The 15,688-nt window shown below is 50.0% G+C and overlaps 2 protein-coding genes across 4 annotated transcripts; one reads left to right on the forward strand and one right to left on the reverse strand.

Moving 5' to 3' along the window:
- The first annotated feature begins 21 nt into the window (after nt 1-21).
- Nucleotides 22-2,048, forward strand: LOC119323550 (50S ribosomal protein L7/L12-like). Of its 2 annotated transcripts, none has more exons than XM_037597236.1 (2): nt 22-155; nt 1,100-2,048. In XM_037597236.1, exon 2 carries the CDS (start codon nt 1,169-1,171, stop codon nt 1,745-1,747), a length of 579 nt encoding a protein of 192 aa, XP_037453133.1. In that variant the 5' UTR covers nt 22-155; nt 1,100-1,168; the 3' UTR covers nt 1,748-2,048. The 2 variants fall into 2 exon arrangements, with proteins under 2 accessions (XP_037453133.1, XP_037453134.1); XM_037597237.1 differs by having other exon boundaries at nt 1,105-2,048.
- Nucleotides 2,049-2,314: 266 nt separating this feature from the next.
- On the reverse strand, nt 2,315-3,767 carry LOC119324970. 2 transcript variants are annotated; one of them, XM_037598729.1, is made up of 2 exons: nt 3,624-3,767; nt 2,315-3,461 (listed from the first exon to the last, which is right to left on the reverse strand). In XM_037598729.1, exon 2 carries the CDS (start codon nt 3,369-3,371, stop codon nt 2,433-2,435), a length of 939 nt encoding a protein of 312 aa, XP_037454626.1. In that variant the 5' UTR covers nt 3,372-3,461; nt 3,624-3,767; the 3' UTR covers nt 2,315-2,432. The 2 variants fall into 2 exon arrangements, with proteins under 2 accessions (XP_037454626.1, XP_037454627.1); XM_037598730.1 differs by having other exon boundaries at nt 3,620-3,767.
- Nucleotides 3,768-15,688: the final 11,921 nt, after the last annotated feature.

Raw genomic sequence — 15,688 nt, forward strand, 5'->3', positions numbered from 1 at the left:
AAAAAGCGCAACACACCACAGCCCGGATCTTCTCCCCTCTCGCTCCCCGTTTCGCCCGAGCTCAGCGAGCGCCAGGACCAGCCGCCAGAGACCCTTTCTCCTCTTCGTTTCCGCGGCGCGCCAGATCTCGCACCCCTTCTCCGGCGGCCGGCGCGGTGAGCACTTTCTCCCCTTCCCCCGTTACCGCCCTCCGCGTACCACCCTTCGCCGCGCGGAAGGCCAGCTCCCGCCGGAGATCCCCCGCCAACATGCTCGTGGTGGGGCATCAATTCATTCGGCTTGTTGCGGGTTTGTTTGCTGCACGGTGGAGTAGCATATATTACCAAGAGCAGTTTATTTCCCGGAAATTTCGTTAGGTCCGCCCCTGGGTTAACTAGTGAAGACCTGGGAGTGTGAGATCGATGCGCTGATTGACACCTGATGAAGTTTTAGTTGAGGTGGTCTAGGAGGGCTTCATGTGCCTTGCCGTGGGTGACGGTTTTAGGTTTTAGGGTGGGCGTCTGCTGCTCTCACCCCGCTGTCATTTGAAAGCATTTGCTTTAGCAGATAAATTGCCCTGTAGGTCTGGTTCACAATCTTTTGCCCGTGAGATTGAATGCGGCGATTCACTGGGTGAGCTGTAATGCTCTGGCTCATTGGGCGACCTCCTAACCAGAGATTGAATCCCCCAGTTCATCTACTTCTTCTATCAATCATGTCGGAGGACTGACCTCTCTTCTCATGGAATAGAGGAACTTATGCTGCTCGCCCTTGTCTTTTGCTGTGCGGAATTTCGGAACTGGGGGAAGCTAAAGTATGTAGGAGTATTTCTGTAGGCAATGTGAAAGGGTTTGGTGGAAAATAGCCTTCTTTTCTGGCAGCTGAGGTACGCTGAGCATTTAGTTCCAAGTCCAATATCTCTAAATCGTCGGTTAGGTTGCATCTAAGCTTAAGTAGTTACTATGATTTGTCCACTTCTGTTTAGCTGCTCTTATTTGACATACGACGCATATGCTTCTTCTTGCGCGCTAGGTTATTTATTAATTAAAAATGCATTTAGTTACGCAGGAGATTTCCATGGATCATGTTTAGTGTTAATTTCGTTTTTGTTCTTGTGCAGGGCAGCCAATCATTAGTTTCTTCTCCATCCCTTGCTATATTTTTGTGCCAATACCTAGCTGACAGTAGGATGAGTTTGTCTTCCATAGCAAGACGACTATGTTGTTCAAGACAGTCATCCACAAGTCGACTTTCAGTAGTTTTGGCTCGTCTGCACAGCACCGAGGCCGCAAAAGACGCTGGTGCTAAGAGGTACAAGTATCCTGAAGTCTATGACCCATATGGGCCTATGCCACCAGCATCAGAGAAGGTTGTGGGTCTAGCGGACCGCATTGCCGCTCTTCCTCCTGAGGAGATCAAGCAGATAGCTCCAGCTCTCCTTCTCAGGCTAAACCAGCCAGCACCACAGGCAATTTCTGGCCAGGGTTTTAGTATGGGTTCTCAAGGTGGTGCAGGGGCTGGTGCCGCAAAGTCTGAAGAGAAAAAGGCTGAGAAGTTGGTATTTGATGTCAAGTTGGAGAAATTTGAGGCTGCTGCAAAGATTAAGATTATCAAGGAGATCAGAACGTTTACCGATTTGGGGCTGAAGGATGCAAAGGAGCTGGTGGAGAAGGCCCCTGTCATTCTGAAGCAGTCACTCACAAAGGAGGAAGCGGAAGCAATCATCGCAAAGATCAAGGCAGCTGGTGGTGTTGCTGTGATGGAGTAAAGGATCAAATTCCAGACATTGCAATCCTTATTTCTTTCTTCTGATTTTGTTAGCATGATGGAGCATTTGAGGTCTGAGAATCTCTATACTTTTGGAGGAAATGGTTTACTTGTGACAGGTAACGAAAGGGAGATGCGAACTAGATATTTAGTTGCTATGTTGGCGTTCTAGAATAAGACTTTCTTTCAGTATCACATATCTTTCCTGACGGAACACTGTTGATACTGGAACTGGGTGAAAGAAATGTCGACGCCGTTTTTTATGAATGTGATGCTGATGCCTTTTGTTTGTCTTGGATGTATGTATTGTGAATCATTTTGGATTTTGCTACAGATCAAATGCCAAATTTTTTAGCATGGCAAATGGAATGCCCAAGATGGCAAATTATGTTGTTGCGAGGATGTCAATTTTCTTTGCCAAACATTCCCGATCATTTTAAATCACGTCCTTTTGGTGTTTGATTTGAAACGGCTTGCAATTTATTTGCCGAACCTGTAATTAGAAGTAAATGATCCATATAGGTCACGTCCTGTTTTGCTTTGCTTGAAAACTACCAGGAAGTTTCTTATAGCATATCCTCATTCAGCCTAGTGATTTGAAGTTCCTTTTGAATAAGCTATCAGTTTCATATAAACGAATCCATTTCGCCCGTACATGAAAGTAAAAGAATATGAATGTCCCAGCCTCAGTCCGTCTTCCATGCATGAAGAAAGAAGCTGTAATCCGCCGGGTCACCGGGAATGCCTCTCCCGCTCTCCAACCCGGCCTCGTCGCTGTCGACCTCCGGCGGAGCACCCGGCTTGAAGGCGAAGACCGCCTGGGAGCCCGGGCCGGCGAAGATCCAGTCGTGCACGTCCCAGAGCACCTGCACCGGCGACTGGTCGACGAGCACCGTCTGGTTGCCCCGGAACTTCCACTGAAGGTTCTTGACCTGCACCAGGGCGCGGCCGTCCACCGTGATCGCCATTTCAGGTTCCCTTGGCCCGGCTAGCGAGGCCTCGATGACAATGTCGTGATCTTTCCTGCTGTTGTCGAGCCACGCCCGCGCCACGAAGCTTCGCCTGCCGAAGACGGTCTCCCGGCGGCACAACGGCACGGCGTCCTCCAGCGACGGCCGGCACTTGCTCCGCTTGTACGCGTCCTTCTTGAGGTCGCCGAGCGTGAGCACCACCTGCTCCTGGCTCACCAGCGCGACGAAGTAGCCGCTAGCCGGCTCCGGGCTGCTCGCCGGGAACTTGGCCGACCGGAGGTCCCAGAAGATGTCCAGGCGGTGGCCGTCGAGGAAGAAGCTCTTGAGGCCCTTCTTGCTCCAGAACGGCCACGGCTTCAGCTCCACCTTGAGGCTGAGCGTTCCGTCGTCGGCCCCGCCGCCGGCGCCGTCGCCGTGGCGATCGATAGTGATGGTGAAGGACTGGTTGATGATGTTCTTGTTCCAGACGGCGGTGACGAGGTGCTCGGTGCCGTTGATCCTGACGAGGTACACCGTCATCGTGGAGCACTGCGCCGTCGCCGAGGACGACGACGCCACCTTTCCCGTGATCGAGTCGTCGGAGGCCGTGGCCCCATGGACGCCGCCGCGCTGCTCGTTCCTGGACGGCTCACAGGATTTGGAACGCTTGTGCATCTCGCCGAAACAGATCAGATCAGATCGCGCCCCCTCTCCCTACGCTAGCTAGGACAAGAAGTAAGCTCCGCCATGCTCGATCGTCATGGGCTGCATGATCGTCAAAGACCAAATTATAAACAAAGAGAAATAATAATAATCAAGGGGACAACGAAATACCAAAAATCGGCGATTGATTCTTATGGGCTGCATGCAAGAGCGATAAGGGCATCGTAAATCGAACAACACAAGAACAGAAATGTTCGTACGTGCCTTGGCGTTTGCAGTCGGATGCGTGCACCTATCTGGTCTCGAGAACATCAATCGTGCGAGGAAAAATGGAAACTCCGGCTTGGGCGGAGGCGATGGAGAAAGGGGGTTGACGGGAACGAAGAATAATTGGACGGTTTTGCCCAAAAAGATTTTGACGGCCAACGATCGCGCGTCGTTGTCAGCTGGGCACTATTTATATGGTGGTGGTGGTATGCACTAGGTGCGCCATGAAAATAGAACAGGGAGAGAACACGAGCTAAGAAATGGTCGGTGCCCATGTAGCCATGCAGAGGGAGTGAGAGCCCCTTCTTCTGTGAGTGTCATTTGGGAAGTGGTATGGAGTTGAACAATCTTCTGTTCTCGAAACGGGAACAATCTTCTTCTGCACCATGAGGCCAACAACAAAACATAGTGTTTCCCTGCAATAAACAGAAAACATAAAGTATTGTATGTGATTGTTTGGCGTCGTGATAGATGATGCCAAAATCGTATCTTCATGGGTTATTGATAAAAACGCCGGCCCACCGCGCCCACGTCCGCCCACGTCCGCTCACGTCCATTTGGATCGCTATTGACAAAAACGCCGGCCCAACGCGCCGACCCATTCTCAAAATCCGTCCGCATCGCGTCCGCGAGGACCCATTTCCGGCCCAAAATTGTGCCTGAAATGCGTCGACGCAGATGCACCGCGCGTCCCTTCGATGTCCGTCGCGGTCCCACTTGTCGGCCGCGTAACCACCACCCACGTTTTATTAAATGCCAGCACCTACCTCGGGGCCCGCCTGACAGCGTGTGGAAGGTCCGCATGCTCGTTCTTTTTAATGGAAGCGTGCGGCGGGCCGGCCTCATCCACTTCCAACACCCGTCCACATCTGGCCACGCGGTGCTCCCTCGCCGGCGACCAGGAACCCTAGCAAGCCCAAACCACCATGGGGTTTTTCAATGGCAAGGGGAGAGGGAAGCTGACCCCGGTGCGAGCTCTTCCCGCGGCTCGCCGGGGCGAGCTCTTCTGTTGCCGCCTCCTAGACGCGGCTCGCCACCGGAGCGGCAACGTCTGTACATACCAGTCAACCAGGCGCGGTGGCACTGGCAGTACTGTCGGCCACTGCAGTATTCGGATTTCAACCCGCCTCACGACTGGAATCTGGATCCGCAGCGGATCCCTATTCCGACAATGTCACGCACGCCGCGGGCGCACGCCGTGGAGGTTCGCCGGCGTCGCGAGGCCCTCACTCCGGAGCAGCGGTAGATGCGTGCCTACGCGTCAGACTCCCCCAAATGGGAGCGATGGTTCTCGCTAGAGCACGAGGAGGAGCGCCGCCAGGGCGTCCATGTCAACCATGTCGTTCCTCCGCCGCTGCCACCCTCGAGCTAGTCCCACAGCACGCGCCGGAGGCGAGAAGGATCGAGGAGGAGGCCCAATGGGATGGGATGGAGAGCGTCCACACCCCGCTCTTCGACCCGCCTCCGCCACCGCCGCCGCTGCCCACCGTCGAGCCCAAGGGGGAGTCGGAGCCCATGCCGACGCGGAAGGGCTCGCCGCCTCCACCCACTTGGCCGGAGGAGTTCTTCACATGGACCGGCGAGTTTTGTGAGTGGGTGAGCGCGCCTTCGGTCCACTACGCCGCGACGCCGGAGGAGGAGGCCTCCCACCTTGAGCGCTGGAAGGCGCACTGGCTCACCCAGAGGAGGTTGACGGCGAGCGGCAGATGCTTTGGGAGCAGCAGCTGCGCCGCGACGCGGAGGCACTGCTGCTTGAGGAGGAGGAGGAGCGTGCCAGGCGAGCCTAAATGCCAGTGCCCCAACAGACGCCGGAGGAGGCTGCCCTGGCAGCGTATCAAGCGGCATTCAGGTGGGCTGGCCCGGCTCCCGTCTTCATCGACCTCACCGGCGGCGATGGCGACGTCAAGGGCAAGGGGAAGGCGGAGGATGTCTAGGGCAGCGTGCTGGCGTAGACTATTTTATGTTTTAAATTAATGTTTAATTAGGTTTAAGTGGACTTTGGCCGGCGGTTGACCGGCCACTTTAATGTTTAATTTATGTTTATTTCTGCGACGTGTTTTTACTTCTACTCTGGAAAATTTGGGTCTGTCTCCCGTTGGGCGCTCAAGCCGACTCATATGAAAATGCGGACGCGCACGTCCGCCTGGCCGACCAAAACGGAGGAAAAGCGGACAAAACGTGCGTCCATTTGGATCAGCGCGTTGGAGTTGCTCTTAGGTTATTTGTGATGGAACCAACCCACCAAGATTTGCATTAGTGCTCATATTTTTCTGTTTTTTCATTCAGTAGGAGAAGACATCCCCTTCAACTATGGAGTCGCCTGTGATGACTTGTCAATCTCAAGATGTGATGTTGGCTTAGTATCTCGAAGGTGCTCATAGAGGTAGGACGTGCATGTGTGCGATCATTGGGGTGAGTTTATTTGAGTGCCTGCGCGTCTATAATGTGTTCATAAAAAATCGTATCTTCATAAGTCTTTTTATTATTTGACTATTGAGTATTGGCTACTATACGTTTTATTCTCCCGAAGCAAAGAAAGCAAATAAGTGATACGGAATATTGTTACAACTGTTCTTTTAAGTAGGCGCCAGGCGCTGGCCCAAATCAAGATCGGTGGGGTTTAAGACGTGCGATCTGGACGCTCGTAACCATTTGATCCTCTGGGGGCTGTCCTTTCCGCGACCAGTTTTAACAGAAAGAAAAGATCCCACTAACGGTGTCCTTGACTAGGGATACTAAATCTAGTCGGCTCATGCTCTTTAGGGCTGGGCTGGTGGGCCCTTATTCCATTCAAGGTGGACTCCGGAAGCCGCATGCTGGAGGCATGATCGGGACTACATCTGCCGAAGATTTGACATATACTCCAAGATTTTTTCTGCCATCTCCACGCCTTGATATCGACCATGTAACCTTAGATGCCCTACCTGGCATGTATATAAGCCAAAGGGTTTAGCCCGTAGAGGGGACTGGAACACAATTACATTCACCTAGCTGTAGGGTTAGAACACATCTTACGATCTCGAGGTAGATCAACTCTGTATTCGATACATCTCCATCAATATAAACAAGAGTGGGACGTAGGGTCTTACCTCCATCAAGAGGGTCCGACCTGGGTAAACATCGTCTCCCTGTCCCTGTTACCACTGATCCGAGATCCACAGCTCAGGACCCCCTACCCCGTGCTCTTATTAAGAGTTCCGATGTGAGATTGGTAAAGGGTGGATGGGATCGTCGGTCAACGACTCCAATTTCACGGGCACGGTTCCCGTGCTCGAAACTTCTATCACAGAAACACCCTCCCCCCTTCACGAGTTAGAGGCGACTCATGACCCTCTTGATGCGGAGCATCCCAAGGTCATCCCCATGGACCTACCATCGTCTCACCAAGTGCCAAGTGGACCCATGACACGTGCACGCGCAAGAGCTCTCAAAACCAAGGTGACATCTCTCCTCTCGCAATTCCTCTTTGAAACACATGAGACATGGCTACTACCTCAAACGGAGACACTTTGCATACTTAGGTACCGAGGAGTTCGCCATGGAGAAGCTACGGAGCAAGACAAATCGAAGGATGAAGACGAACACGAAGACGGAGAAGGAAAAGGGCAAAATAGGAGTTGCCCGGATGATCTGGACCACCGTCCAGACGATCCGGCCCCAACCCGAACCCCAGCCCGTATGATCTGGGAAATGTGCCCGAAGACACCCAAAGTCGGATCATCCGGACCGAGCCCGGATCCTCCGGATGGACCCGGACGTTCGGACCAGCTCCCGGACAACCGGACCTCCTGCAGCCTCCACGACATGCCCGGATCATCCGGACGCCGACCTGGATCATCTGAACCCCCGAAGCCTGGATCATCCGGACCGCCATCCGAATCATTCGAATAGTGCGTGCGTGCATGATGTTGGGCCGAGGCCCATGTACCCTTTCGTCCCCCTAGCCTACATATACACCTCCACCTCCACTTTTCTAGGGTTAGCATTGGTTTAGCTCATATGAAAGATAGAGCATTACTCATCCACTTAATACCTACTCCGTTGGAGACCAAGGCCTCCTAGGAGAGGATCCCCCAAGTGCATACAAGACCCCCTCTTGAGGGAAGATCCCATAGTGGATCCAAGACCTCCTTCTAGGAGATGAACTAGTGACCTTTGTATCCCCCTTTGTTGGATTTGAATCATGTATCTCTCTTTGTGTTCATGGATCTAGCACATGTGTGATCGTTTCTCGTTGATTTGAGTGTTTCCTCTCGTTTCCCCTCGTGTTTCCCCTCATGTGTTCATCGTGTTCTTCGGGAATCCCCCTCCAAATCGTGAAAGATTGCTCCCTAGGGTTCTAACCTACATCATCTTGGTATCACGAGCCAAGGTTGATCACAAATTTGGAGCCCCTACCCCACTTTCTAGCCTAATTTTGTGTGTATTTGTCCAATTTCGAAAATGCCCACAAAAATAGCCATGCCAAAAATTTTGTGATTTGTTGGTTTGATGAAGTTTTGTTGATTTTGATCCATGGATTCGTTGTGTTGCAAGTGGATCTACCCTTCCCCAACCATCTCCACCACGAAATCCATCAAAAATCCCTGAAATTTTTCTTTTTCCCACATTTTTCGTGTTCATCCCGAGCCCTATCATGCGCTGGTTGACCTGCCCGGATCATCCGGATCCAGACCCGGATCATCCGGCTTCATGTGTCAAAACTGCATTTCATGCAGTTTTCAACCACCTTCACTTCCGCAACCGCATACCCACTACCACCACCGTCCGGGGGTTGGACCCCGGGTAGGCAACAGAACCCGGATCACTTTCAAAAACATCAGGGCTTGCAACACCCCTCAATCCAGCACAACCCTGGCCGGCTTCCCAGCGCAACCTGGCAAGGCGCCGCGACCCGGCCAGCCAGATGGCGCATGCGGGCTGGTCGACAAACAAGCATGGCTACAGTGCGCCCCTTTACGCCGGCCCCGGCGGGCTCAGCCATCGTGCCGACCAAGCCACCGCCCGGGGCGGGCGGCATCTTGGAGGCGCTGCCCTGTAGCAAGACGACGCAGGTGTCCCATGATGCCCAACGTGGCGTTCCTACAGTACCCAGCAACCGGCCATACCCGCACCCGATGGGCCTGATATGGCCCGCACCCGACGGACCCGGCGAGACCCGCACCCGGTGGACCCGGCAGACCTGACACCCCGGCAGCCCCCATTGCCGGCTCCTAGACGCTGACTGTTGGAAATATGCCCTAGAGGCAATAATAAAATAGTTATTATTATATTTCCATGTTCATGATAATTGTCTATTGTTCATGCTATAATTGTATTAACTGGAAACCCGTAATACATGTGTGAATACATAGACCACAACATGTCCCTAGTGAGCCTCTAGTTGACTAGCTCGTTGATCAATAGATGGTTATGGTTTCCTGACAATGGACATTGGATGTCATTCATAACGGGATCACATCATTAGGAGAATGATGTGATGAACAAGACCCAATCCTAAGCATAGCACAAGATCGTGTAGTTCATTTGTTAAAAGCTTTTCTAATGTCAAGTATCATTTCCTTAGACCATGAGATTGTGAAACTCCCGGATACCGTAGGAATGCTTTGTGTGTGCCAAACGTCACAATGTAACTGGGTGGCTATAAAGGTGCACTACGGGTATCTCCGAAAGTGTCTGTTGGGTTGGCACAAATCAAGACTGGGATTTGTCACTCCGTATGACGGAGAGGTATCTCTGGGCCCACTCGGTAATGCATCATCATAATGAGCTCAATGTGACTAAGTAGTTAGTCACGGGATCATGCATCACGTAACGAGTAAAGTGACTTGCCGGTAACGAGATTGAACGAGGTATTGGGATACCGACGATCGAATCTCGGGCAAGTAACGTACCGATTGACAAAGCGAATTGTATATGGGATTGCTTGAATCCTTGACATCGTGGTTCATCTGATGAGATCATGTTTGAACATGTGGGAGCCAACATGGGTATCCAGATCCCGCTGTTGGTTATTGGCCAGAAAGTTGTCTCGGTCATGTCTGCATGATTCCCGAACCCGTAGGGTCTACACACTTAAGGTTCGATGACACTAGGGTTATAGGGAAGTTTTGTATGTGGTTACCGAATGTTGTTAGGAGTCCCGGATGAGATCCCGGACGTCATGAGGAGTTCCGGAATGGTCCGGAGGTAAAGAATAATATATAGGAAGTGAGGTTTTGGTCACCGGAAGTATTACGGGTGTCACCGGTAATGTACTGGGACCACCGGAAGGGTTCTGGGGTCCATCGAGAGGGTCCACAAGCCCCGGAGGCTTGCATGGGCCAAGAGTGGGAAGGGACCAGCCCCTGAGTGGGCTGGTGCGCCTCCCACCAAGGCCCATGGCGCAACAAAGAGGAGAGAGAGGGGAAACCCTAGGCACAGATGGGCCTAAGGCCCACCCTAGGGAGCGCCCCCCTCTCTCCCCCTCTTGGCCGCCTCCCTCTATCCCATCTAGGGCTGCCGCCCCCCTAGGGGTGGAACCCTAGATGTGGCGCACCCTCCTCCCCTCGACCTATATATAGTGAGGTTTTTGGGCTGCCAAGAACATGAGTCTCCCTCTCTCTTGGTGCAGCCCTACCCCTCTCCCTCCTCGTCTCTCGCAGTGCTTGGCGAAGCCCTGCTGGGGTGCCACGCTCCTCCATCACCACCATGCCATTGTGCTACTGCTGGATGGAGTCTTCCCCAACCTCTCCCTCTCTCCTTGCTGGATCAAGGCACGGGAGATGTCACCGGGCTGCACGTGTGTTGAACGCGGAGGCACCGTTGTTCGGTGCTTAGATCGGATTCGGCCGCGATCTGAATCGCTTCGTGTATGACTCCACCGACCGCGTTCTTGCAACGCTTCCGCATCGCGATCTTCAAGGGTATGAAGATAAACTCATCCTCTCCCTCTCTTGTTGCTAGAATCTCCATAGATTGATCTTGGTGATGCGTAGAAAATTTTGAATTATTGCTACTTTCCCCAACAGTGGCATCATGAGCTAGGTTTATGCGTAGTTTCTATGCACGAGTAGAACAGAAGTTGTTGTGGGCGTCAATTTTGTCAATTTACTTGCCACTACTAGTCTTATCTTGATTCGGCGGCATCGTGGGATGAAGCGGCCTAGACCGACCTTACACGTACGCTTACGTGAGATAGGTTCCACCGACTGACATGCACAAGTTGCATAAGGTGGCTAGCGGGTGTCTATCTCTCCCACTTTAGTCGGATTGGATTTGATGAAAAGGGTCCTTATGAAGGGTAAATAGCAATTGGCATATCAGGTTGTGGTTTTGGCGTAGGTAAGAAACGTTCTTACTAGAAACCTATAGCAACCACGTAAAAACTTGCAACAACAATTAGAGGACGTCTAAACTTGTTTTGCAGCATATGTCATGTGATGTGATATGGCCAAAAGGATGTGATGAATGATATATATGTGATGTATGAGATTGATCATGTTCTTGTAATAGGAATCACGACTTGCATGTCAATGAGTATGACAACCGGCAGGAGCCATTGGAGTTGTCTTAATTTATTGTATGACCTGCGTGTCATTGAAAACGTCATGTAATTACTTTACTTTATTGCTAACCGTTAGCCATAGTAGTAGAAGTAATAGTTGGCGAGACAACTTCACGAAGACACGATGATGGAGATCATGATGATGGAGATCATGGTGTCATGACGGTGACGAAGGTGATCATGCCGCGCCTCAAAGATGAAGATCAAAGGCGCAAAATGATATTGGCCATATCATGTCACTTTATGATTTGCATGTGATGTTTGTCATGTTTACATCTTATTTGCTTAGAACGACGGTAGCATAAATAAGATGATCCCTCACTAAAAATTTCAAGAAAGTGTTCCGCCTAATTGTGCACCATTGCGAAAGTTCATTGTTTCGAAGCAGCACATGATGATTGGGTGTGCTAGATTCTAACGTTTGCATAAAACGGGTGTAAGCCATATTTACACATGCAAAACACTTAGGTTGACTTGACGAGCCTAGCATGTACAGACATGGCCTCGGAACACAAGAGACCGAAAGGTCGAACATGAGTCGTATAGTGGATACGATCAACATGAAGATGTTCGCCGATGATGACTAGTCCGTCTCACGTGATGATCAGACACGACCTAGTTGACTCGGATCATGTATCACTTAGATGACTAGAGGGATGTCTATCTGAGTGGGAGTTCATTAAATAATCAGATGAACTTAATTATCATGAACATAGTCAAAAGATCTTTGCAAATTATGTCGTAGCTTACGCTTTAGTTCTACTATTTAAGATATGTTCCTAGAGAAAATTTAGTTGAAAGTTGACAGTAGCAATTATGCGGACTGGGTCCATAAACTGAGGATTGTCCTCATTGCTGCGCAGAAGGATTATGTCCTTAATGCACCTCTCAGTGCGCTGAACCTCGAGCGTTGGTTGTGAATGTTGCGAACATCTGACATACACGTTTTGATGACTACATGATAGTTCAGTGCGTAGTGCTAAATGGTTTAGAATTGAGGCACCAAAGACGTTTTTGAAACACCGCAGAACATATGAGATGTTCTGAGGACTGAAATTGGGATTTCAGGCTAGTGCCCACGTCAAGAGGTGTAAGACCTCTGACAAGTTTCTTAAGCCCACAAACTAAGGAGAAAAGCTCAATCGTTGAGCATGTGCTCAGATTGTCTGAGTACTACAATTGCTTGAATCGAGTGGGAGTTAATCTTCCAGATAAGATAGTGATGGTTCTCCAAAGTCACTGCCACCAAGCTACTAGAGCTTCGTGATGAACTATAACATATCAGGGAAAGACATGATGATCCTTGAGCAATTTGCGATGTTTGACACCGCGAAAGTAGAAATCGAGTAGGAGCATCAATTGTTGATGGTTGGTAAAACCACTAGTTTCAAAAAGGGCAAGGGCAAGAAGGGATACTTCATGAAATGACAAATCAGTTGCTGGTCTAGTGAAGAAACCCAAGATTGAACCCAAACCCAAGACTAAGTGCTTCTGAAATAAGGGGAACGGTCACTGAAGTAGAACTACCCTAGATACTTGGTAAATGAGAAGGCTGGCAAGGTCAACAGAAGTATATTGGATATACATTATGATGTGTACTTTACTAGTACTCCTAGTAGCACCAGGGTATTGAAATACCGTTTCGGTTGCTAAGTGTTAGTAACTCGAAATAAAAGCTACGGAATAAACGGAGACTAGCTGAAGGTGAGATGACGATATGTGTTGGAAGTGTTTCCAAGGTTGATGTGATCAAGCATCGCATGCTCCCTCTACCATCGAAATTGGTGTTAAATCTAAATAATTGTTATTTGGTGTTTGCGTTGAGCATAGACATGATTGGATTATGTTTATCGCAATACAATTATTCATTTAAGGAGAATAATGGTTACTCTGTTTATTTGAATAATACCTTCAATGGTCTTGCACCTAAAATGAGTTTACTGAATCTCGATCGTGGTGATACACATGTTCGTACCAAAAGTAATGATAGTACCACATACTTGTGGCACTGCCATTTGAGTCATATTGGTATAAAACGCATGAAGAAGCTCCATGTTGATGGATCTTTGGACTCACTCATTTTTTTGAAAGGATTGATACATGTGAACCATGTCTATTGGTATATATCCATGAAGAAACTCCATGCAGATGGATCGTTTGGACTCACTTGATTTTGAATCACTCGAGACATGCAAAACATACCACATGGGCAAGATGACTGAAAGGCCTCGTTTTTCAGTGAGATGGAACAAGAGAGCAACTTGTTGGAAGTAATACATTCGATCTGTGCAATCCAATGAGTGCTGAGGCACGCACTGAATATCATTATGCTCTTACTTCACAGATGATTTGAGTAGATTCTAAGTATATTTACTTGATGAAACACGAGTCTGAATTATTGAAAGGTTCAAGAAATTTCAGAGTGAAGTTGAAGATCATCGTGGCAAGAGGATAAAATGTCTATGGTATGATCATAGAGATGAATATCTGAGTTACGAGTTTGGTACACAATTAAGACCTTGTGGAAATTGTTTCATAACTAATACCGCCTGGAACACCATAGTGTGATGGTGTGTCCAAACATCATAAATGCACCCTATTGGATATGGTGCATACCATGATGTCTCTTATCACTCTAGTTCACGTGGGAGACTGTTGGAAATATGCCCTAGAGGCAATAATAAAATGGTTATTATTATATTTCCTTGTTCATGATAATTGTCTATTCTTCATGCTATAATTGTATTAACTGGAAACCGTAATACATGTGTGAATACATAGACCACAACATGTCCCTAGTGAGCCTCTAGTTGACTAGCTCGTTGATCAATAGATGGTTATGGTTTCCTGACCATGGACATTGGATGTCATTCATAACGGGATCACATCATTAGGACAATGATGTGATGGACAAGACCCAATCCTAAGCATAGCACAAGATCATGTAGTTCGTTTGCTAAAAGCTTTTCTAATGTCAAGTATCATTTCCTTAGACCATGAGATTGTGCAACTCCCGGATACCGTAGGAATTCTTTGGGTGTGCCAAACGTCACAACGTAACTGGGTCGCTATAAAGGTGCACTACGGGTATCTCCGAAAGTGTCTGTTGGGTTGGCACAAATCGAGAGTGGGATTTGTCACTCCGTGTGACGGAGAGGTATCTCTGGGCCCACTTGGTAATGCATCATCATAACGAGCTCAATGTGACTAAGTAGTTAGTCACGGGATCATGCATCACGTAACGAGTAAAGTGACTTGCCGGTAACGAGATTGAACGAGGTATTGGGATACCGACGATCAAATCTCGGGCAAGTAACGTACCGATTGACAAAGGGAATTGTATACGGGATTGCTTGAATCCTTGACATCGTGGTTCATCCGATGAGATCATCGTGGAACATGTGGGAGCCAACATGGGTATCCAGATCCCGCTGTTGGTTATTGTCCAGAGAGTTGTCTCGGTCATGTCTGCATGATTCTCGAACCCGTAGGGTCTACACACTTAAGGTTCGATGATGCTAGGGTTATAGGGAAGTTTTGTATGTGGTTACCGAATGTTGTTTCGGAGTCCCGGATGAGATCCCGGACATCACGAGGAGTTCCGAAATGGTCTGGAGGCAAAGAATAATATATAGGAAGTGAGGTTTTGGTCACCGGAAGTATTACGGGTGTCACCGGTAATGTACCGGGACCACCGGAAGAGTTCCGGGGTCCACCGGGAGGGGCCACAATCCCCAGAGGCTTGCATGGGCCAAGTGTGGGAAGGGACCAGCCCCTGAGTGGGCTGGTGCGCCTCCCACCAAGGCCCAAGGCGCAGCAAAGAGGAGAGAGGGGAAACCCTAGGCGCAGATGAGCCTAAGGCCCACCCTAGAGCACCCCCCTCTCTCCCCCTCTTGGCCGCCTTCCTCCATCCCATCTAGGGCTGCCGTCCCCCCTAGGGGTGGGAACCCTAGAGGGGGCGCACTCTCCTCCCTTCCTCCTATATATAGTGGGGGTTCTGGGGCTGCCAAGAACATGAGTCTCCCTTTCTCTTGGCGCAGCCCTACCCCTCTCCCTCCTCGTCTCTCCCAGTGCTTGGCGAAGCCCTGCTGGAGTGTCATGCTCCTCAATCACCACCATGCCGTTGTGCTGCTGCTGGACAGATTCTTCCCCAACCTCTCCCTCTCTCCTTGCTGGATCAAGGCATGGGAGACGTCACCGGGTTGCACGTGTGTTGAACGCGGAGGCACCGTTGTTCGGTGCTTAGATCGGATTCGGCCGCGATCTGAATCGCTTCGTGTATGACTCCACCGACCGCGTTCTTGCAACACTTCCGCATCGCGATCTTCAAGGGTATGAAGATAAACTCATCCTCTACCTCTCTTGTTGTTAGGATCTCCATAGATTGATCTTGGTGATGCATAGAAATTTTTTGAATTATTGCTACGTTCCCCAACACTGACATCCCGGGCCCCTCGCCCATGTAATATGACCATTGTGACCCCCCCGGGGGGGAGCCTATAAGACACCCATGCGG

The sequence above is a fragment of the Triticum dicoccoides genome, chromosome 6B (assembly GCF_002162155.2).
Source record: "Triticum dicoccoides isolate Atlit2015 ecotype Zavitan chromosome 6B, WEW_v2.0, whole genome shotgun sequence".
Classification (NCBI taxonomy): Eukaryota; Viridiplantae; Streptophyta; class Magnoliopsida; order Poales; family Poaceae; genus Triticum; species Triticum dicoccoides.